This window comes from Anomalospiza imberbis, chromosome 3, assembly GCF_031753505.1.
Source record: "Anomalospiza imberbis isolate Cuckoo-Finch-1a 21T00152 chromosome 3, ASM3175350v1, whole genome shotgun sequence".
Lineage (NCBI taxonomy): Eukaryota > Metazoa > Chordata > Aves > Passeriformes > Viduidae > Anomalospiza > Anomalospiza imberbis.
In genome coordinates, this window is record NC_089683.1 from 80,590,681 (window position 1) to 80,611,970 (window position 21,290).

At 39.9% G+C, this 21,290-nt stretch overlaps 2 protein-coding genes across 3 annotated transcripts in view; one reads left to right on the forward strand and one right to left on the reverse strand.

Moving 5' to 3' along the window:
* Positions 1 to 30: 30 nt before the first annotated feature.
* On the forward strand, positions 31 to 7,757 carry NDUFAF7 (NADH:ubiquinone oxidoreductase complex assembly factor 7). Its single transcript, XM_068185346.1, has 10 exons — positions 31 to 121; positions 214 to 374; positions 457 to 537; positions 1,892 to 2,002; positions 2,966 to 3,176; positions 3,667 to 3,725; positions 4,438 to 4,551; positions 5,359 to 5,502; positions 5,808 to 5,981; positions 6,364 to 7,757. Exons 1-10 carry the CDS (start codon positions 46 to 48, stop codon positions 6,574 to 6,576), a joined length of 1,344 nt encoding a protein of 447 aa, XP_068041447.1. The 5' UTR covers positions 31 to 45; the 3' UTR covers positions 6,577 to 7,757.
* The window catches only part of PRKD3 (protein kinase D3), a 47,084-nt gene continuing 32,840 nt past the window's right edge, over positions 7,047 to 21,290 (reverse strand). For both annotated transcript variants that reach the window (XM_068185345.1, XM_068185344.1), the window contains exons 11-19: positions 20,762 to 21,038; positions 17,451 to 17,503; positions 17,001 to 17,073; positions 13,964 to 14,070; positions 13,231 to 13,392; positions 12,667 to 12,765; positions 11,597 to 11,864; positions 10,614 to 10,699; positions 7,047 to 9,972 (exon numbers count right to left, since the gene is read on the reverse strand). In XM_068185345.1, coding sequence (XP_068041446.1) covers positions 9,799 to 9,972; positions 10,614 to 10,699; positions 11,597 to 11,864; positions 12,667 to 12,765; positions 13,231 to 13,392; positions 13,964 to 14,070; positions 17,001 to 17,073; positions 17,451 to 17,503; positions 20,762 to 21,038 — 1,299 coding nt within the window. In that variant the 3' untranslated portion in view covers positions 7,047 to 9,798. The remainder of the gene's footprint in view (positions 9,973 to 10,613; positions 10,700 to 11,596; positions 11,865 to 12,666; positions 12,766 to 13,230; positions 13,393 to 13,963; positions 14,071 to 17,000; positions 17,074 to 17,450; positions 17,504 to 20,761; positions 21,039 to 21,290) is intronic.

A 21,290-nucleotide genomic window follows, 5' to 3' on the forward strand; every position in this document is an offset into this window, starting at 1 on the left:
GCGGGAGGAGCGGGAGGAGCGGGAGGCGCAGCGGGAGCCGCTGCCATGGTGCTGCCGCTCGCGCGCCGCGCGCTGCTGGCGGGCCGCCGGCGGCTCCCCCGTCCCGCCGCCGCTCCCCACGGTGAGCGCCGCCTCTCCCCGCTCTCCTTCCCGCTCGCCGTGGGGCCGTGGACCCGCTGAGCCCCCCTCTCCTCTCCCCTCCTCTCCCCGCAGCTCCGGCGGCGGCGGCGCGGCTCTGCTCGGGCGCGGGGGGCGAGGCGGAGGCGGCCGGCGGGGACGGGGCGATGCTGCGGCACCTGACGCGCAAGCTGCGGGCCAGCGGGCCGGTCACGGTGGCCGAGTACATGCGGGAGGCGCTCACCAACCCCGGCCAGGTGCGGCGGGGCCGGGCCGGGCCGGGGGGGCTGTGCCTCGGGCCCCGCTCACCGCGGCCCCTGTGCCGCTTCCCCCTCGCAGGGTTACTACACACGCCGCGGCGGCGTCGGCGAGAGCGGGGACTTCGTCACCTCGCCTGAAATAAGCCAGGTGTTCGGAGAGGTAACGCAGTTCCTTGTGTTAAGTTACCTGTTGTACTTTAACCACGCGGGCCTGGCTGGAATCCTGGTGGACAACCAGCCATCCATGAGCCAGCAGTGTGTCCTTGTGGCCAAGAAGGCCAATGGAATCCTGGGTGCATGAGGAAGGGCACTGCCAGCAGGTCAAGGGGGGTGAGCCTGCCCCTCTGCCCAGCCCTGGTGAGGCACATCTGGAGTGCTGAGTCCAGTCCTGGCCTCCTCAGGACAAGAGAGACATGGAACCCCTGGAGTGGCTCCAGTGGAGGGTAACAGAGATGATTGAGGCACTGGAGCATCTCTCTAATGAGGAAAGGCTGAGGGAGCTGGGCCTGTTCAGCCTCGAGAAGAGGCACTGAGAGGGGAACTCATCAGTGTCTGTGAGTATCGGGAGGGAGGTGCCAGGAGGATGGAGCCAGGCTCTGCTCAGTGGTGCCAAGCAATAGGACAGGAGGCAATGGGCAGAAACTGATGCATAGAAGTTCCACCTGAACATGAGGAAGAACTTTTCTGTGTACTGGCACTCAGATTGCCCAGAGAGGTTGTGGAGTTTCCCTCACTGGAGACATTCAGGAACTATCTGCACACAATCCTGTGCTATGTGCTCCAGGATGACCCTACTTGAACAGGGAGGGTGGTCCAGATGGCCCAATGTGGTCTCTTCCAATTTCCATCCCAACTGATTTCCAAGCCAGTTTTCCAAGCCACCTTATCTATGTCAAAATACTGGAGTAGCAATGATAAGGTTCAAGTTATTTCCCAAGAGAAAATTTGGTTTTTAGGGAGGAGAGGGGGTTTTGTTTTTCTGAAAGCCCTTTGTCTGAAACACCATCTGTGCTTAGTAACACTTTACTTTCATATAGAACTTGCTTATAAATAAAGAGTTTGGTGATTTTGCAGTGTGAAAACTTTCCTCAAAAATAATCTCCAGAGTTTAGTCTGGCTCACTCTGGTTTGTGTATTGTTTCCAGAAGTGAAGATCGGCTAAATCCTGTTCTCAGTGATGCTTTGGTAAATGCATTGTCAGGAAGAACAGTCCCAAAGGCACCTGGGAACTGACCTGCATTTGAGCCTTAGGTGAAAGTTCTTGTTCTAGCCAGAACAGACTTTCCACATTTACTGATGGAGAGTTGCTTCTGCTGGGCTGACAGCAATCAATGACCAATTTTAATACATAAAGACAAGAATGTGATGCTATGTATCATAAGTCTTCTTAACTTCAAAATATCAAGACAGAATGTTGCCATGTTATCTCAGTTACTATCAGACAAAGGCAGGTATGATTTTCCACAAGTGCTGAAGTTATTACTGTAACCCTTTGTGTTGTTTCTCACTGACAGTTAATAGGAATATGGTACATTAGTGAATGGATGGCCATGGGCAAACCGACTGCCTTCCAGCTGGTGGAGCTGGGCCCAGGGAAGGGCACCCTCACCGAGGATATATTGCGGGTAGGTGAAAACCATTTGTGTTCTTTGTTTCTGGCTGTATTCCATAGCTACAGTGAAATCTGAAGGGAAGATGTTTTGCTGTCAGGGTTTACCCTTCCCTCCAGTCAGTTTGGCAGCTCAGACTCTGATTGGAGTGGATGAGTTTCTGGGACCAGGGCTCTCAGGTGGAAGCAGACTGGGGGCCAGCATGTGCACACTGCACGGACACGCCTGTGACCTTCCAAACACCACTGGAGAGAAGGGGAGGGCAGGAATATTCCATTGTAAATTATTTCTGTGCAGTAAAACATCCAAACTGAAAAACAATCTAGGAAGGTGTTGCTGTGTGTAATTGAGATGGAGACCTTAGTGCAAGGAACAGAATGGGGGATTACAATAACACAGAACAAATTTGTGTTAATTCCTTTGGGCATTTAAAAGCCTTATTTCTTTTGAGTTAGTGCTTTGTGTTCAGTCGTGCCTTCACAGCTGTCTTTATTAAAATGCTGCTGATTCATAAACAGATTGCTAATGGGACTTAGCACCACATAAGAACTTCTGTTCTATTTACATATGTTAATAAAAATAGTGAAATGTGGGATATCAAACACTTGTTTAAAGTGGCAGGGAAAACGGAACCATTTTTCTCCTAATGCTAGACCTTCCACAGGTCTTGGAGGAGCTGCTGCTACTCTTCCAAATTAGCATTTCATATTTTTGTCCTTAAAGCCCTGTAATGTATAGCCAACTTTTCTGAAGTGTAGCAGCTTCTATTAAGATTTATGAAGAAACTCACACTTCCTACTGAGAGAGAAAAAATGCAGTCTCTCTCACTGAGATTGTTTTGTTAGTGAAAGCTAACTAAAATCTTCTACCTTGAATAGTTAATAGTGAACAGTAAATAGTGAGAAGAAAGGTTAATACTTAAACCATTAAGGGACACAGCACAAGACTGCAGCTAATAGAATTCATCTGCCTTTATAGGTCTTCAAGCAGCTCGCCTCTGTTCTTAGTACATGTGATGTCTCTGTTCATCTGGTAGAAGTGAGCCCCAAACTCAGCGAGATCCAAGCAGAGATGCTGGCAGGAGGGAAGGTGCAGCCAAGCCTTGAGGATGAGTCTGCTTACATGAAAGGCATTAGCAAGACTGGAATTCCCATTTTTTGGTACAGAGACATTCAAGATGTGCCACCAGGTAAGAAGTTTGAATGCCTTGTTAAAGGGATGGTGCCCTTCCTTCACTGACAGCTTTTCATAGCAGAGGGCATCTCTGCTAGACTTCACACTGGACAGAAAAGTAGTTATATAAATATTTGTTCTTACTTGTATGACTGAGGCAGAATCTTGGTTCATTTTCATCACTGCTACCTATTCTGTCTACCTTCATTTGGCGACAGCTACCCAATTTTCTATATTCTTTTTCTTTCCATAGGAAAAAAACCCAAAACTTTACTGGCTTTGCCTGAATCTCCTTTCACGAGATAGTGATCTAAAATTCATGGACTGGTACCTAGAACTAACTGTAGAAATAGTATCTTTAATATGTGCAAGCTGGAAGTAATTATAATTTTTTCACAACCACATTACCTAGCTTAATTCATTAAAAATCATAAAACTGTTTTCAACTGGAAGCTGCTCTAGAAGTGTTAATAATTTAATGCATTCTTTTTTTTACCTTCCCACAGGTTACAGCTTTTATCTAGCACATGAGTTCTTTGATGCCCTGCCAATACATAAGTTTCAGGTATAAAAAAATTATTACTTTAATTGTGACCATCTGCTTAAACACTTTTTCTCTTTGAGGAGGAACAGAATTGAAGTGCCAAACTAGTCACGTTTCTCTGGTGATGAAATAATTCTAATTGTATTGGACAAATAAAGCTTAATTCAGCTGAAAACTATAAAATTAGTAATTATTTTTGAATGGATAAACTTGAAGAAAGGTAAGGATTTCTTTCTGCTGAGATAATGCTCAACGTTTTGGGTTTTTTTTTATTTCTTCTGCTACATCAACACAGATTTTAATTTCCACATGATTTTCTGTAATACTACTAACAAAAGACTGAAGGGCTTTCACTTGAATAGTAATGAGAGCAGCCAAATAGAGGCTAGTTACAATTCAGAAGTAGCTAATTGATGAAAATCACCAGTAGAACAAAGTCTTTTATTTTGATAAGTTAAATGTTGCACTGTCAACAGAAGAGGCAGAATGTTTCTTCAGAGCATCATTCATTCCTTTCAAGTATAATTAAACCTGTATTTGTTGGCTCTGCAGATGAGACTCCACCACAAGCTTTTTCTAAGGCAGTTACTGGAATTAAATGAGTAATAGTTGTTAGCAATGTATTGCTCCTAAAACCTTTGTGAAAAGGCTTGACATATTAGTTCAATCAAATGAACAAGATACTGTGGTACCTGTTGGAGTGTAACGTGAGTACTTTGGGATCGTTGAACAGCGAACAGAGAAGGGCTGGCGTGAGGTGTTGGTTGATATTGACCCAGAAGTTCCTGGCCAGCTGCGGTTTGTCCTGTCACCATCCAGGACCCCTGCGACGCAAAACTTTATTCAGGTGAGGTTATGCCTACCAGAGCTCATCCTTACGCCTTTATTGACTCTTTCAAGTACATTTAGTGCTTCTCAGTTACTCTGACTGCAAGAAGAGGGCTCTCAGTCTATAAATGAATAGAGCTTAAAATTTCCACAAGCATTTAGCTTTGTATGCTGTGAAGCTGCAGCACAAAAGTTACCACGTGTATCAAACTTTGCCAAATAGGAGCTTGCACACACAAAATGTCTCAGAGAGCAAACCAAGGCACCAAATGATGGGCAGAGTTTTCCACTGTGTGTGTAGCATCACCATCTCAAGAATGGCCCTGCCCCAGCCAGGCTCTCAGCCTGCTGCAGGGTACTCAGGGCAGCTGCCTGCTCAGTGCCAGGCTGACCTTTAATGGAGAGTGGCTGTGGTTTCTTCCTGAATGCACTGGATACTCAAAGCTACAAAATTAAGTAGTGGAGATTAAATGGAGCTACGAAGTCTCGCACAGGAAGGCCTCTTAGAAGGGTGTGCACAGCTGAAGCACTATTTTCCTCAAGTACTACAGTAAGGAAATTTCACCTGATACAGATACTCTTGGTAGAAAAATTTGCATTTGACTACAAGTTATTGAAGAGAGCACTGAAATCCAGCACTCAGAAAATACTAATTGAGAATGAGTGATAGCAAAAACTAGCTCAAGCCAGTATAGGTAGCCTAGAATGCACCTCCTGTACCTGCATGTCCCAGCAAAGCAGCAGCCCCAAGACACCAAGTGTGAGGGATACTTGCCTTGTGCTTTTCTGCTAATACAGGTGTTCTGGTCTTTGAACTCTGCACTAGCCAGAAGAAACAAGAGACCACGTGGAAGTGTGTCCTGAGGCTGGTGTCATTGTGCAGAGGCTGGCCTCTCGGATAGAGAAGGATGGTGGAGCTGCTCTGGTCGCAGATTACGGCCACGACGGAACCAAAACTGACACTTTCCGGGTAAGGCATTTGCCCTGTAGCAATAAGTCAAAAGACTCTGTTATCCTGTTTGTTAGGTTCTTGTAAGTTAAAGTTCGTAGGTGGGCGTAATAGCAAAAACTGCATAAAACTGAGTAATTCCTGTTTAATCAGTACCCAGAAGGGTTTCTGTCAGTTGGAAAGGGTAATCTGAGCTCTTCCTATGTTTATCTCAAACTTTCCATGTATAATTTGCTATTGTCACCAAAGGCACAGCTTAATTTTTGCCAGCCCCGGCTATGATGGTTGGATTACAGCTGAGTGTAATCTTCCAATTTCATTTTCAGGGTTTTCGGAATCACAGACTTCACGATGTGCTGAGTGCTCCAGGTACAGCAGACCTGACAGCAGATGTTGATTTCAGCTACCTTCGAAAGATGGCACAGGGAAAAACAGCTACATTAGGCCCTATAAAACAGAGGAAGTTTTTAAAGAACATGGGCATTGACCTCCGACTGCAGGTACGAGTGTTCACATCTGCAGAACTCTCCCAGTCCACAGGCAATACTCAAGCAGTACGAGAGCTGTAGTAAAAATCTTTGGTTTTAAAATGAAGTTGTTAAAAATAACATGTAGGTCTGAGATCAGAAAGTTGCTTCTGCTAGATGTAAGTTACTCCAGATCCCTGAAAGTAAGTTGATCATATTATATTTAGGAGCATTTAATGCAAAACTTGCATCAGTGTGTGGGCTGTGGACCACCACGAGTGATCTCACCAGTTCTACCAACCATCACAGTGTTGTGATGGTTCACATTAAGTGAAAAGGATGCAAGAAGGGATTGCAGGTATGCAGGAATTTATACGAATGCAGGAAGGGCTCTAACCTGCATTTTTCTTTCCAGGTGCTCTTGCAGAATTCAGGTGACACAGCAACTCGTGAGCAATTACTTCACAGCTATGATATGCTGATGAATCCTGAGAAGATGGGAGACTGCTTTAATTTTTTTGCCCTGCTGCCTCACCACAGACTTGTACATCCTGACAAGAAAGATAAGCCAGAATCAAAGTCTCCCCTACCACCTGTTGCTGGATTTAATGAACTGTTACTAAAGTAATTTCAAATACTATGGCAAAATGCGTGATGGCTGTTTCAGAATAAGTCTGGTGCAGTACACCAAACCTTTGGACTGACCTATTCAAAGCAGTATGAGTGGAAATAAAACACTGCACATACAGAAACCAGCACACACAGACCAGAGAATTAACAACGTTTTGGGAGTCTTATGAGTGAACAGAGTGAAATATTTACTAACGGAATCCAAACTTGTCAGTGACAAACATGCACTTACGGAGTCTTTAAATGTATTCAAGCTTTGGTACTTGAATAAAATCAAGATGCCTTGACATCTCTGAAGGTATTTTTATAAAGACAATAGTGGCAGGATGCATGTAAAAGGAGTTCCTGCTGGCTGAATTTCCACAGCAGGACATATTTTATAAATCCACAAACAAGAGAGTATAAGACCATTTACTCTAATGAACATTTGATAGGAGAGATAATTCATGTAAATAAAAATAACTAGTCTGATAGGGAAATAAATTTTATTTTCAAGCTTACCAGAGGATATTTACAAACAATGGGGAGTATAAAAATATAAAAGTACTTGACAGTGTCATTTTGAGGCTATAAATTTTACATGAGCTTTTTTCTAGCATCACCATAGCACTATTGCTTGTATGAACGCAACTTAATTCATCTATGGGTAAGGGTATTAAACACTGTAACCTACTGCTGTCAAAGTCTGCAGTAAAAGTAGAAGAAAGGGAATAAAACCCAGCTATTTTTACTACTCTAGGAATTTTACTTATAATGTAAGCCTGATTTTTTGTTTTCTTGACTACTAGCTACTTGTGGCTTCTCTTGTCTGGCTCCATAAGTCTGCATATGATCAGGCAATCTCTTCCAAAGGCCAACAGCATTATTTTTATTTTAATACAACTCGAAGAATAAATAGCTCATATAATATTTTGAAGCAGAGCAGACTTCATGGGGACAGACAAAAGCTAGGCCTTCTACTTCATTATTGTCCCCTCCTTCCTCTATTCCTGTTGTGCTTTTTCAAGTGAGTGAGCTGCTTTATTTCCTCCCTTACAACAACATAAACAACAAACCCACAGGTAAACCGGGAGTAACAGCTCAAGTAAAAAATCTGAAGTTTAAAACCAAACTGTATCTACGTATTACAGTTAGGATGGAATATAGCAATGGCTTCACTGAAATTTGGTCACTTGAGCACTGGAAGTTGACAAACAGCACTGCTTTGCTTTGCCCATAGCGGGCAAATACCAAACTACCAATGTCAGAGGTGATTGCTCTGGTTGCAGAGATATAAAGCAGTGTCTCTTTGAACAATCAGTCCTGAAACCCTCTCTAAACAATGTTAAGCATCCAGAGCTCAGCCTTTGGCAACATAGACACCTACAAAATGCAGTGCCAGATAGATAAAGGACAGTGGGAAAAGAAAGAGTGAGTTAAAGACCCAGACCTACCTGTGGGCACATCCTTCTGCAGCTGCTACTGACCACTGTCAGGTCACTGCTACTGCAAGCAGCTGCCAGCTCTGAACTAACCATGTAACATTTTAGGTATATCTAACAACTTATAAATCTGCTCACCTGTTTCCTTACCTGAATAAAAACAGTATAAAAATACTTATCTACACACAAACAAAAAAAAAAAAGAAAAATCTTTGTAGGAGAGAGGAGATACCCCAAAGCCTCTCACTGCCTTTGCAGTTCAAGTCTGTATCAGTATTTTAGAAAAATTTCCAACTAAGCTCCAGTTAAGCAGCTTGGCACATCAGGGATGCCTGCAGCCATCCAGCACCCTCCAGGAGCACAACACCGTTACCCCACAAAAACAGGATTTCACCCTTCTCATTTTTTAAAATAAGACCAAAAAACCCTCTTCCATTTGCATTTAGCATTATGGCCTCAAACTTCTTTGAAATACCATTAACTTGAACTGTCCAAGGGAATAATTTCCAAAGAACACTACTGTTTCCCCTCTACTGTGCCACAAGTAGAATCAGTGGTTGGGAATCCTTCAGTTGAGGCATGTGCACAGAAAAAACTGAGCAGTTGCTTTTGAACATTCAGCTCAAACAGTTCTGAGCAAAGTAAAGAGGAGAGGAGGGCTGCAGATTAAGGTGGCAAGGCAAAGTCCTTTCTCCTACAATCCAGCTGCCCTGGCAGAAGCAACAACTGATGTAGTATCCACTGTTACTTCTAGGTTTTGAGCAGGGTTAACACAACAAGCTAGCAGGCTACAAACTACTCCTGATGTAAGTCCAGGGAACCTTAAAAAATTAGAAAAATATTAGAAAAATTTAAAAATCTTATTACTCGAAATGACAGAAGAAAGCTGCATGTATTTTTCCCTATTTTTCCACATCCTTCTGCTAGAAGCTGATCTTCCAGAGTGAAAGGATATGCTACATCAAGTCGTGTGCTCTCTGTGCATTATTTGTGTAGTTTTAAGGCAAAATGCCTTTGGTGTGTATCAATGATGTGCCAGCCTTGCAGAGCAGCGCACTGTTGTGGCTTATTGCTTTTTTTAACAGACAAAATAAAAGCGTAGCACAGCTTTGATTGTCATCTCCTTAGACTGTGAGCCAGCATTTCAAGAGGAATGTAAGAAGTTAAGGGATTTTCCTTTTTTTTTTTTTTTTTTGTTTTGGTTGCTATCTGTAAAAAGTTCAATTAGGGCCAAGACACACATATTTAACTGTCTAAACAGCAGCAAATTATTCCTTCATCTATGAAGCTGTATTCAACTAAACCACCATGTTTTCCTTTAGCCAAGGTATTCTGTACTGATTTCTTTATAGAGTCTCTTCACCATCCACAGTTTGAGAAACAGGAGATGTATCTAAGTAGCAGAAAACAGTCCTCTATGGCCTAGTAAATAGGGATTAGAAAACTATTACAAAACTCTTACTGCGTAGGCTATGAAAAAACAAAAAACGTTGAAAAACACAAACCATTCAGTCTGTACACACTACACCTCGGTAATGGCTTTGTAGCCACCCAGCTCAGTGAAATGTTACCCAACAGGGCTTTGTATCCCACTGTCCAGTAACTACTCAGAGTTAAAGTCAGGGATGGAGAAAAGTTTGCAAACGACAGTCTATTCCCATGGCAATGCAGGATCCTCTGGGGCTTTACACGCCAAACTATGTGTACAGCCTTTGGAAAGAGCAATAGCTGTTCCAAAACTTATCTTCAATTTCTGCCTGGAGTATCCTTCTTTGCTGCAATTTAGAATAATGAACAAATCAAGGGTCTTCTTCCATGTCATCTGGATTGGGAGCCATAATGAAGTGCTGGGGGTACTCAAGGTTGTGTTCATAAGCGTGTTCTTTCCAGCGTGCGTCGTCACTCTCATGGGTAATGTAACGCTCTCCAATGCGTGTTTCAAATTCTCTGAGGTCAAGCCAAGTCTGATAATCCTACAGAGTAAAAGAGATTTAAGGAAGCAGTTTTAAGAAACAGCACCACTACATTCCCACAGATAAATCCTGCAGTTTGTGTCCATTTTTAGTGTAAAGAGCCAGAAGATATAACCAACAAGATCTGTTAAAAAAAAACAAAGCCCCAACACTGTCCACAAAGAATAGTTCAAAATTAAATAGGCTAGTATGTAAGGTTGTAAAAGCAGCAGATAAAACATTCCATGCCAAACAAATCTTTTCTAAATGGAGTACAAGTTACAGCACACACCAGGCTATGTGTCCACTTCAGCACTGAACTAACAATGTTTGTCTCCATGCTGATTTCACAAGGCTCCATGCACTCCTCATTCCCCACACTCATGGGGGGAAGCCAGAAGAGTAAACCCATGTTGTTGTCAGACAGAAAGGAAAAGGTGGGAGAGATAGTATGACAAATTTCCCTTGAGGAAAGAAGCCATTCACAAATGGTCAGAACCCTGGAGTGCATCAAATGTAAAGCTAAAACCAGAAATGCTCAAGCCTTCATAAATGCTTGTTAACAGAACAGGACACTTGCAGTTTTCATAAGCCTCTGAAGAATTTCAGTCAAAAAATTATTCACCCATTGTAAACATAGTGAAAAAGGCAGATGGGTTTACCTGTAACCATGGGTGACTAAGGGATTTGTCAACACTGAAACGTTTTCTCATCTTCACTTGAAGTAAATTGTTTATTAAATCAATGGCTGGCAAAGAAGAACAAAAATTATATTGTTTAAATACTAATCACCTCCATCATCATTCACATGCTGCAGTAGAAATTATTTTATGTGTGAGTGCATCCTACAATGAATTCCTTTAAATCTAACCAAACTCTTGAATTTTATATTTAGCTTTGCTTATGTTAAATGTGGCTACAAAAACAAGTATGGGGTAAGTTCCCCCTACTTTTGCTGGAAACACTGAAAGCTTTACTGTGTTATTAATTTATCTTTTTCCCTACTGATTTTAGTGATTTTCAGATATGTCTAAAAAGCTTGAGCATAATCCTGTGTTCCACAATTATACAGGCACTTCCACTAATGTATATGTCCTTCCACATCTACCTGTGTCTTAATCATGCATTAACCAAACATGGTAACATATAACCAAAGCTGGCACTGGAAAGCTCTAGAGACCAGCCTTGTAAACATCTAGGTTGTTCAGACCTCATAAATCCATACTTCCTAATGTACAAACTAAAATTCCAGATTCAACTTTCAGCCGTTTCTGTGATTATAGTTCAGATAAATTATACCATCATTCAGCACATACCCACACATGAATTAACTTTCCTTTTTGACTTTTGGGAAGTATCAGATTACTCATTCCACTCATCATGCAGGAAATTCATTTTTCTTGCTAAATCTCCTGATTCCCCTGCCCTGAAAATTATCTAAAACATATTTTACAATTTATCTTTCACAAATATATTTACCTCATATTTACTTACTTTGGCATAGTCTACTAAACTCAAACTATCAACAATTTTCTCACTCCTTCCTAAATGAACCTTGACATTTAAGCATTTGAATGTGTTACCTACATACACAAATGTGCTTGCCACACACAAACATTCTAATAGAGAAAGTCAATTTCTTTACCTTCACTAGAAATCTCCTTCCAAGGATTTGGTGGGTACATAAATGCTGCATTTTGAATCTGATCATTGATATCCTCATCTTCATTAAATGGGAACGTGCCACTGAGGCTCACATAGACTATAACTCCTACTGACCACATGTCTAGGGAGCGGTTGTAGCCTTTGCTCCTGAGCACTTCAGGGGCGAGGTACGCAGGAGTGCCCACCACAGAGCGCCGGAAAGACTTCTCACCAATGATGCGTGCAAAGCCAAAATCACAGAGCTTCACCTGCAAAAGCAGCACATTTTAAACGGAGAAATCTCTGCTTGACTTCACACCCTTTCTGCCATCACTTAAACATTGTATGCAAACAGAACAAAACCCCATGTAAACCAGTCCATTAAGGTTACTGGGTTTGCAGCACACAGATCCGCCACACTTCAGATCAAGACCTGAACTGGCCCTGCACAGATTCGGGTCTGAGGCAGTTTTGTGTATTACATGGCCACAAGTGTGCAAATAAGGAAGAAGTATCTTGATTCCAAACCCAGCTCATTTTCAGAGGTGAATCCTCACTCTTGAAAGGCACAGAACCAGAGTTAAAAACACACACAACTCCCAGCCAAATCACATTCCTCTTAATCGCATTCCTGAAGCTGGAGGCTTTGGCTACATGGAAATCAAACAATGAGTTTTAACATGAACTCAGAGCCAGACAGCTCTTGACAGAACATCCCAGTAAAATGCACAGCTGGTACATGCACTGATGCTCAAATCTTCATGATCCTGCAACAGTTCCTTAACTTGAACACAGCAGGCACTTGTGAAGATAAAAGGATCCGGATCAAGTTCAACATATAACACCATGTCAATAAGCCCTCCTCAGAGTATAAAAAAGAGCAATGCACTAATGGCACTTAGTGAGACAAGGGAAAAAAAAAAGAGACAACTACAATAACAGGCAGTTCAAGTAATTCTAGAAGTCAGTTGAAAATCCCACAAGAGATTGCTTTTTAAGCAGCAGTGTCGATATTGCTTTTAAAAAAACCCAATGAATAGTAATGAAAAGTATTGTTTAATCTTCACTCACTTGAGGGAATGGTTCTGCTGATGCTAGTAGCACATTTTCTGGTTTTAAATCACAGTGCACAATATTCTTGAAGTGTAAATTCCTCAAAGCAACAAGTATCTACAAAATGAAAGAACACTTTCAGAACATATTCAAGCAGACCACAAGTGTCAAAAGACACAGAGACTAAGCAATACAGCAATTTGTATCAACATAGTCCTCAAGAACTAACCCATATATACTGTGCAAGTACTGTTTTTTCCAGCCTACCAGGACTTGAAAACAAGCGGGTTTATTTTCCCCAACCTTTTTCCCCCCTGCCTCCTCCTGTTTTTTTTGAATGCTTACTGTTTTGACATTCATCTTTAGCTGTCCATAATGTTATGTCTTGGGAAAGAAGGGCTGAAAAAATTAATGCAATTAACATTCAAAGCTCTTTTCTTGTTTATTCAACTTTCATTAGATGTGTAGCTCTCTATGCCCTTTTTTAAATAACAGTACAGAAAACTTCTCCAAATTCTCATCTTATAATTACAAAACCCAAATCTAGCCTTTTCTCTCAAAGCAGAGGAACTGACTGCTCACCTGAGTGACCATGAACTTAGTTATTCGTTCTGGAAGTCGACTTTTCTCACTGGAAAGAATCATCTCTAGCATATCCCCATGCAGCTTTTCCATCACAACAAAGACTCGTTCTGGTGTTTCAAACATACATTCCAGGTTCACTATCCCAGGGTGGTGCAAATTCTGAAACAAAGTAGCATAGGTACATCACTAAAATAAACCAGTATGAAATATCCTTAATTACACAGAAATGCTGACCACAAATAAAAAAAAATCCAGTTAAATAGATACAGGTGAAAAAAATATCTGAGGAAAAAAACTAGTTTGAAACAAATGTCAACCCATGAAACATGCCAACTACTAAGGATAACTTGTTTAATACAATTTAGCTGCAATAATTAATTTTACAGTTGATGCATGTTCTGTATCAAGTTACTGAGTGTAAGAATAATACTCAAAGATTGAGGAGTCAGTTGTGGAAAACAGCAGAAAATAATACTGAGGGAGTCAACATGCAGCCAAAGTACATGGCTTCAGTGGGATCCCTTACAGTGGGGTAGATATCACCCCCAAGTTATCAACTCCACCAAGTACTCAAGAGTTCCTGCTTTTATAAGATTCCATCTTCCAAAAGTACTCAGAAATCACAGATGTAAAATTAAAAATCAATTCAGAACACTTAGACACAATATAAAATCTCATTAATGGTCTATTTAAGACAAAACTCCAACATGATTCCAAAACACTTTTATACCTGAAGAATGGCTACTTCATTACGAAGCTGACTTTCCTGTTTAGTTGGAAACCTCATCTTGTCAATGACTTTGATAGCCACATCTCTTCCAGTCTTCCTATGTTTTCCTAAACAGAAAGTCAGTGTTATCCATCAAGAGGTAGAAGCAATTCATAGCTATTAAACATTACAGCAGAAATCCCTTTTTGGGGAAACAAGTATATTCTGTCAATTGCACAACATTACCATATTTATATTTAGAATTGCAAATGGTATATGAGTAAAAAGAAGTGATCAACCTCCACAGGAATTCTGTAGTTTAAACCTAAACCAGTTACCACTCTGCTGTCAGGTACACACACACTGACATTAGATATATTGGGTGAAGTTTTTGCTTGTGCAAGGGACTTGCACATGAGCAAGTAATACCTACTCCACAGAATATTGCCTCTCCTGTAAAAACAACAACAATTCAAGGCCAAAGTGAAGACAGACCTACAAACCCATTCCAGTGGTTTCATACTTTCATGGGCTCCATGTGCACAGGAAATTACACACCTAATACTCTATGTGAACATGAGAGCAATTAGGTGCACCAAAGAACAGCAACACATTTAACACCCGGGGCAGTCTGCTGTGATCAAAAAGTTCTAAAAGGTTGTGGTAAAAAAAGGTGGTAAGAAAAACACCATGCTGACAGCACAACGTATTATTCCTTGCTGCAACCTGCATCTGCTGCATGAGAAAAATTCTGCAATACACAGGGAGACTGTGTCCAGGGCTAAGTGAGGAGCTGTTCATGCTTCCCCAGCTTCTTCACAGCTGCTGAACTGGTTTCTTTCAGTCACATCAGAGAGGTTAATAGGATCACACACTGCAAGGCCTTGGAAATCTGAGACATTTAATACTAAACTACGACAGAACAAGTCTGCACCAAAGAAAAGTGTCATTATCCACTCAGTGAAGGGTTTGGAAGCTATTTTAGGAGAAGGGACAACACACACAGCTACAGTGTAAGTGCCACAGAAGGTTCTACCAGCACTGCTGTGGGAAGCCCAGCTACGCCTCAGCAGCCACCAGCCAGCCTCCCCTGCTGCTCCCTGGTCAGCACTTGTGGCCAGGGCTTAGGCAGGACACAGAACTGCTTCACAGGCCGCTCTGCCAAGCAACTATTGCACCTGCCTTTAACATGATGAATAAAGGGTTTATCTGCACCAGATAAAAGAAATTATATTGCAATGTAGCACAAATACAATCAAATACAAACTAGATGCAAAACACAGAAGGCAAGTGCTAGATTGCTGAAGAATGTAAAGCAAACCAACTCATCTAATGAAACACCTAACTACATAAACTAGACTACAGCTAAAACTTGCCCTTGAAGAGTAACAGAAAAGCAGCTTGAAAATTCCTTTTGTTAAACAAAACACAACCAGCCAGTTTTCAGTACAAGTTTTACATCAGTAAGAAGATGTCAAGAGTACTTTTTTTCTGTCTCCCTTTTTCAGATCTTTCAAACTAATTGAAGTTTGAAAGGAAAAGCAGAGGGAAACTGTTCTTACTGATGCAGAAATTGGATATCTATACCCTATAACTTTTGATTTGCAATTTTGAAAACATTTGTCAAGATTAGGGGCCACAAAAAATACAACAAAAAATAAAAACTCAATCCAAACCCCACACCAATGAAAACAATTTTTCCATTAATTGTTACCATTATTTCAGTATATACACAGGTGTGGATAAGCCAGTATCAGAAGTTACCAGATCTAGCATCCCCAAATACCAGCAACAATTAAGCAGTGTGTAGAGCCAGCAAAACTATAGTCTTTTATATTGTCTTTTCATACTCTTTCGGCTTGTGATATTAAGAATTAAGGTCATCCTATATATTTTAAGCCTTATTCATTTAAAAAAAAACTTAATGAAAGCTTTTTATAAGTGTTCATTACACTTACAAGCACTTGTAAACACTGAATCATGCAAAACATCAAGCTGAGATTTATCTACAAGGCAATTTAGGAAAAATAAAATCCAATCATTAAAACAAGTGTCTGCATTTGTTAATTTCAATTCATAGGAGAGGGAGGACATTTTGATTCACACTACACTTTAGGAAATACAGAGGGGGCAAAAAACCTAACCTCTTTCAAAAGTGATGTAAAACTAGACAAAACTGTATTTCCACCAAGCAGTTTAGAAGTAGTAAAGTATCTAACTACACAATTGGCACACAGAAAAATCAAAGCCACAATACTTCCTGATTAGAAAGAAAACATGACAGAAGCAGAAAGATTACCACTTGTAAATCTTTACTTATGACTTGTTCTTTCTTTCTTTCCAGATTTATGGTCTGTGGTTTTCTCAATACTTGAGATATAACATGAGATTAAAAAAAAGAGAGAGATAGAAATAGAATTCATATGCACTTCTAGTATTTCTTCTTTTTTTGTGATTACATACTAAAACAAGTTATATGCTGCAACAGAACATTTTAAAAACTAGGTGATAATACTAGACTTGAAACCTAGGACTAACACTCTTGGCAAAGAATACCACTTTCTACTTTACCCTGCTGACAGAAATTTGTTCGCATCAAGTATGTCAATAATATGTTTGCATCCATACTGTCAAACCATAAACGATGGGTTTTTCTAATTGCTTTTGGCCACCTCTCAGGTGTCATTCAAAACAGGTATAACTGCCAGCAAATATATGACTTCTAATACTGTAAAACACAGTGCTAGAATTTGCAATTTAAAAAAATCATTAAACATGGCCAAATTGGATTGCTTTGTATTTAACTGCGGCCAAAATGCAATACATATTCTAAACAGATTAGGATGCCAATGCAAAACTGTAAATGCAGGAATTTAATTGTAAGAAATACTGTACATAAAACTGCAGAGACACGCAGCAAAGTAATCCAAACACAACTTTTAACAAGATTAACTTCACCTAGACATTCTAGATACAGCTAAGTAAGTATGAAAAGGATAATTTTATCAAGCAGACATTCTACCTTAATAAATACATAATGGAACAAAATGCAATTTACCTCCATATACAATACCAAACTGACCAGAACCCAGCACTTCATCAGCAAATATTTGGTACACAGAGCTGATATCCTAATGCATGAAAAAAAGAAATCACAAATACCAGGAGTCATTAAAATGTTCAGAACCACATTAGTTATTACTGGCTAGGCTGTAATTATATTTGACATTAATCAAAATCTGTAAAAAGTACCATCATTACACTGAGGAGTGGGAAAACACAACAAACTTTTCCTGAAGAGGATCCACTGAGCTGCACCAAAAGCAAGGACATACATTCATAAAAACTAACAGCCATGGCAGGTAAGTAGGTTACTTCCTGCATATAACATGGACTTCTTTACCTACAGTGCTCTGGTGTTGCTTTCTCATCCAGACACTGCTACTACCAATTACTTCGTAATACTCAGATAAATAAATATTACTGTAATACAGTGTACATGACTCACCACATTCTCCTGGACCTGGCAATTTGAAACAGAGATGCTTAGAGACAATTCTTCTGCAATAAAGAAGACAAAGCCAAGTAAGTAAATAAAAAGGCAGACTTTTTCTAAAATTAGTGGAAAAATTAAATTCAACAAAAACCCTTGACTGACTTCTAACCCACTATCAGTGAAATGATTTTTAGTGTTGTTTTGCAGAAACTTCATACTCTGGAACTCATTAGATAAAAGTTTTGCTGGGATTATGTCTTTTTTGTCCTATTCCTGATTACAAAAATAGTAGAACAATACAAGTGTGTACACAATAGACAGCTGGAGAACCAAAAGCAATAGCAATTGTTATCATAGTCCATTAAATGAATAATAATTTCTGGCAGCAATAAAGAAAAACACGGGCAAGAGGAGCAGGTAGATCCCACAAGGTCAAATGAATGTGGATTCTTATCTTCTATGGCACAAAGATATACTGAATTAATGCATAAGAAAAGTAAACAAATCAAAGGAACCAAGTAACAGAATAACTGATAATTAAAAAAAGCAATAAAGCCCGTAAGATTAAAAAAAAAAATCTTTGTTTCATGGATAAACTACAAAAGTGTATCAATCCTTGGAACATAAGGGCAAGTTCAGGAAGTGTAATTTCCAAGTAAACGTATCAGTTAAAGAATTCTTTGGTCTGCAGCAGATATTGACAGGAATTTTTCATTACAGGAATAACACTGATGCATGGGCAAGAAGAGATATACCAAGGAAGGCAGGAAATACCCTTATCTTTTGACCTCCACAGCCAAAGTAAAGCATCTCAGACTAACAGACATCTACCACTTGGAGTCTGTCTGTCTGAAGACATTCCAGACCCAACTGGCCGTGTTTGTGTGCAACCTGGACCCTGACTTGTCAGTGGGGTTGGAGTGGATGATCTCCAGAGGTCCCTTCCAACACTAACAATTCTGTGGTATTATGTTAACTTAAAGAAAAAAAAGATTGAATTCATCTACAAGGTAGACAGAAAACACACTATACACTTACTAGCACTTGGAACAGAGCCATTATCATCCTAGAGAGAATTTAGAGAAAAAAGATGTCTGATTTTTGCCACCTGAGCTTTATCTCAAAGAAAAAATTTACAGAGAGAAGACAAGAACAATTACTAATTCTCAAAGACACCCTGAAGTCTGCATCTGAAATACGAACTCCGAGTCTTGCAGATGCCTACCGATTATTGACTATAGTCAAGTCAGTACTGAGGTAACCGTACAGAACACAAGGGAAAACAAAGAATTCAGACAAAAACATTCCTAAGGTCAACAAAAACTGCTTCAAGGTAACTAGAAAATAAAGATACAGTTTTTGAAAGTGTTTAACAGACACACTGGACACTTGTCCATAGATGGCTACAGAATACAAAATAACTCGGAGGTAGAGTGAGTTATTCCTTCCAAATAAATCCATTTTTCTAGTGTCTGAAATGTGCAATAGTAAGGGCTAAGAAGCAGTCACTTCTAAAGAAATTAGTAATGCCACAACTCCACACGTAATCTACAGCAGGTAGTTTCTGTCTACAGCAGGCAGGTTTCTCTCTCATTTTAGCTCAGAATCAGACCACAAAGAAACACTCCACCCCAAAAACAAGGTACGTGGTTACAAAGGATTCTTCGCCGTGGGTCAGACTGGAAGAATATCCTCATTTCTACCTACCTCTGGCCACAATGTGGTATATAATAACTAGATAGTAACTTGTGGACACTTTGATGCTACAAATTCCCTGTTGCTGCAAGTATTTCAAGTGCCAGCAATGTCTCCCTCCTCCTTTTGGTCTTTTCATTAAAAAGCCTGTATTTGAGACTTTTTTTTAATTAATATCTAATTATCTTAAGGGCTCTTGAGATACATTTCATGATTCACAAAGTGTAGGAAGAAGAGGGATGAACAGACATTTTGTGGCCTTCTCAGAGTTTAAAAACCAACCTGAGTTGTCTAAAAATATGTAAATACCACTCCCCAACACACAGTACTTTCTTATATTTCTACAATCCTAAACATATTAAAATACTTCCTCTCAGCATCTACCACTGCAGCTCTATTCCCTACCAATGTCAATGAAATGTACTATTTATATCTGAAAAACTATTTGCTTTGGAAAAATCAAGTGTCTTTGCAAGTCTGTTAGCAACAGTAAGCTTTAGGTGCTAGAAAACAAAGAGAATTTTGGTGTTTATATATAGATATATATATATATGTATGTATGTATGTGTGTATATATATATATATGAGAAACTAAAAATACCATATCAAATATGGTAAAAATACCATATCAAAAGTGGCATTTTATATTTGTATAAAGCCAAGTATGAGGCACCATCTCACAGGCATGTTTCTTCACTGTAATTAAATACCAATGCATTTCATAGTTTACTATTTTAGACCATTGCTGCAATCGCAGGAAGTGCCTTTACCTCAGACTACCATTTACATATTCTTAACTGTTGCTGATGCAGAGTAGCCAGATATCAGAGAAAGAGAAACTGATCTCAATCTACTGCAAAATGAAATTTTACTGCAAAGAGATTAAAGACTAGCTGGAATTCAAAAGGAAAATAAAAAGTGAAAGCATAAATCTCAGTATAGAATGAGAATGAATGTTGTTGCAAGGAACAAGATGTCTTAAAAGAAAGAAACAATATATAAGTTTAGTGGAGCCTTGATAATGAATATAATCCTATGCCAGATGAAAAAGGGGAGGGAAGGTGCATAAAAAGAATAACAGGGTACTTTTTATAACTACCCACACCTCAGAAAGTTTTTTACATCACTGATGGCATTTATGTCACAACACTAACTCCTTTTCTTCTCCTTAGCTACTGACATATCACAGAATTTAAAAACTATACATGTATATAGGTGCTAACATGAAAAAAAAATCCAAAAAAGAAAGAATAAAAAAAATTTAATTCTTTCAAAGTGTACGCATATAATCTGAATATTTTTATTTAGTTATGTATATTAGAAATATCTAATCTGTGCTCCCTTTTTACATCTGTGCGTGTTTTTAGTGGTCCCACAATAAAACTCTGCATTCTGCATTCATATTGTAGATCTGACTCTTTACTACTTTCTGCTACAACAGATTAAAGGATTTGCCCACCCTCCACAAACCTGAGGGTCACTTTTTAGAGACTCGTGGAAAATGATGAACCGAATTCAGCAGATAACCAACAGACAATACTTCGCTCTAAATAAGCACTGTTCCCAAAGGAATTACTACCATCAGCAGCTTCAGCATATGAACAAGAGCGCCTTGTCTGCCTGCTTACTGTGATCTTTTCCTTGTCCTGCAGCAGTGCAAATGCTAGGTTGAGGAGTGACTGGCATCAAGGCCTGGCGAATGGCTTTCTCCCAGCCCTGAGCTACATCAAGTCCAACTCCAGAGGCAGCAAGAACGGGACTGTGATGAGTGCTGCCATTGTTCTCGCCAACAAAGTACACCATCGTGTCAGTGATGATCTCAAAACAGTAGGGGTTGCTGCCCTGCATCACGTGTGAAAAATCTCGAGGCTGAGTCACCTGGAGAATTTCTGAAAGTGGAATCTCCTGAAGAAAGATATTAGAAATTAAAAAATGAAAATGCACATAATATTTAATATACTAATATCCATTAACTGCAAGCATTGCAAAGAAACAAAATCAAATATATCAAAAAAAACCAAAACCTAAACACCAAGTTTCATAAATAAATTCAAATTGCACATGACCATTGAACAGCCGGTGCTCTGAATTCCTATATACAAGCCTAGAGAGACTTTCAGGCCCACCACAGTTCTCGCTATACAACTACTATTTTCT

Coding starts and splice junctions, on each gene's coding strand:
- NDUFAF7 (XM_068185346.1), top strand. CDS start 46: ATGGTGCTGCCGCTCGCGCGCCGCGCGCTGCTGGCGGGCCGCCGGCGG. Junction 3,726..4,437: donor TGCCAATACATAAGTTTCAG/GTATAAAAAAAT, acceptor ATCGTTGAACAG/CGAACAGAGAAGGGCTGGCG. Junction 5,982..6,363: donor GCATTGACCTCCGACTGCAG/GTACGAGTGTTC, acceptor TTTTCTTTCCAG/GTGCTCTTGCAGAATTCAGG.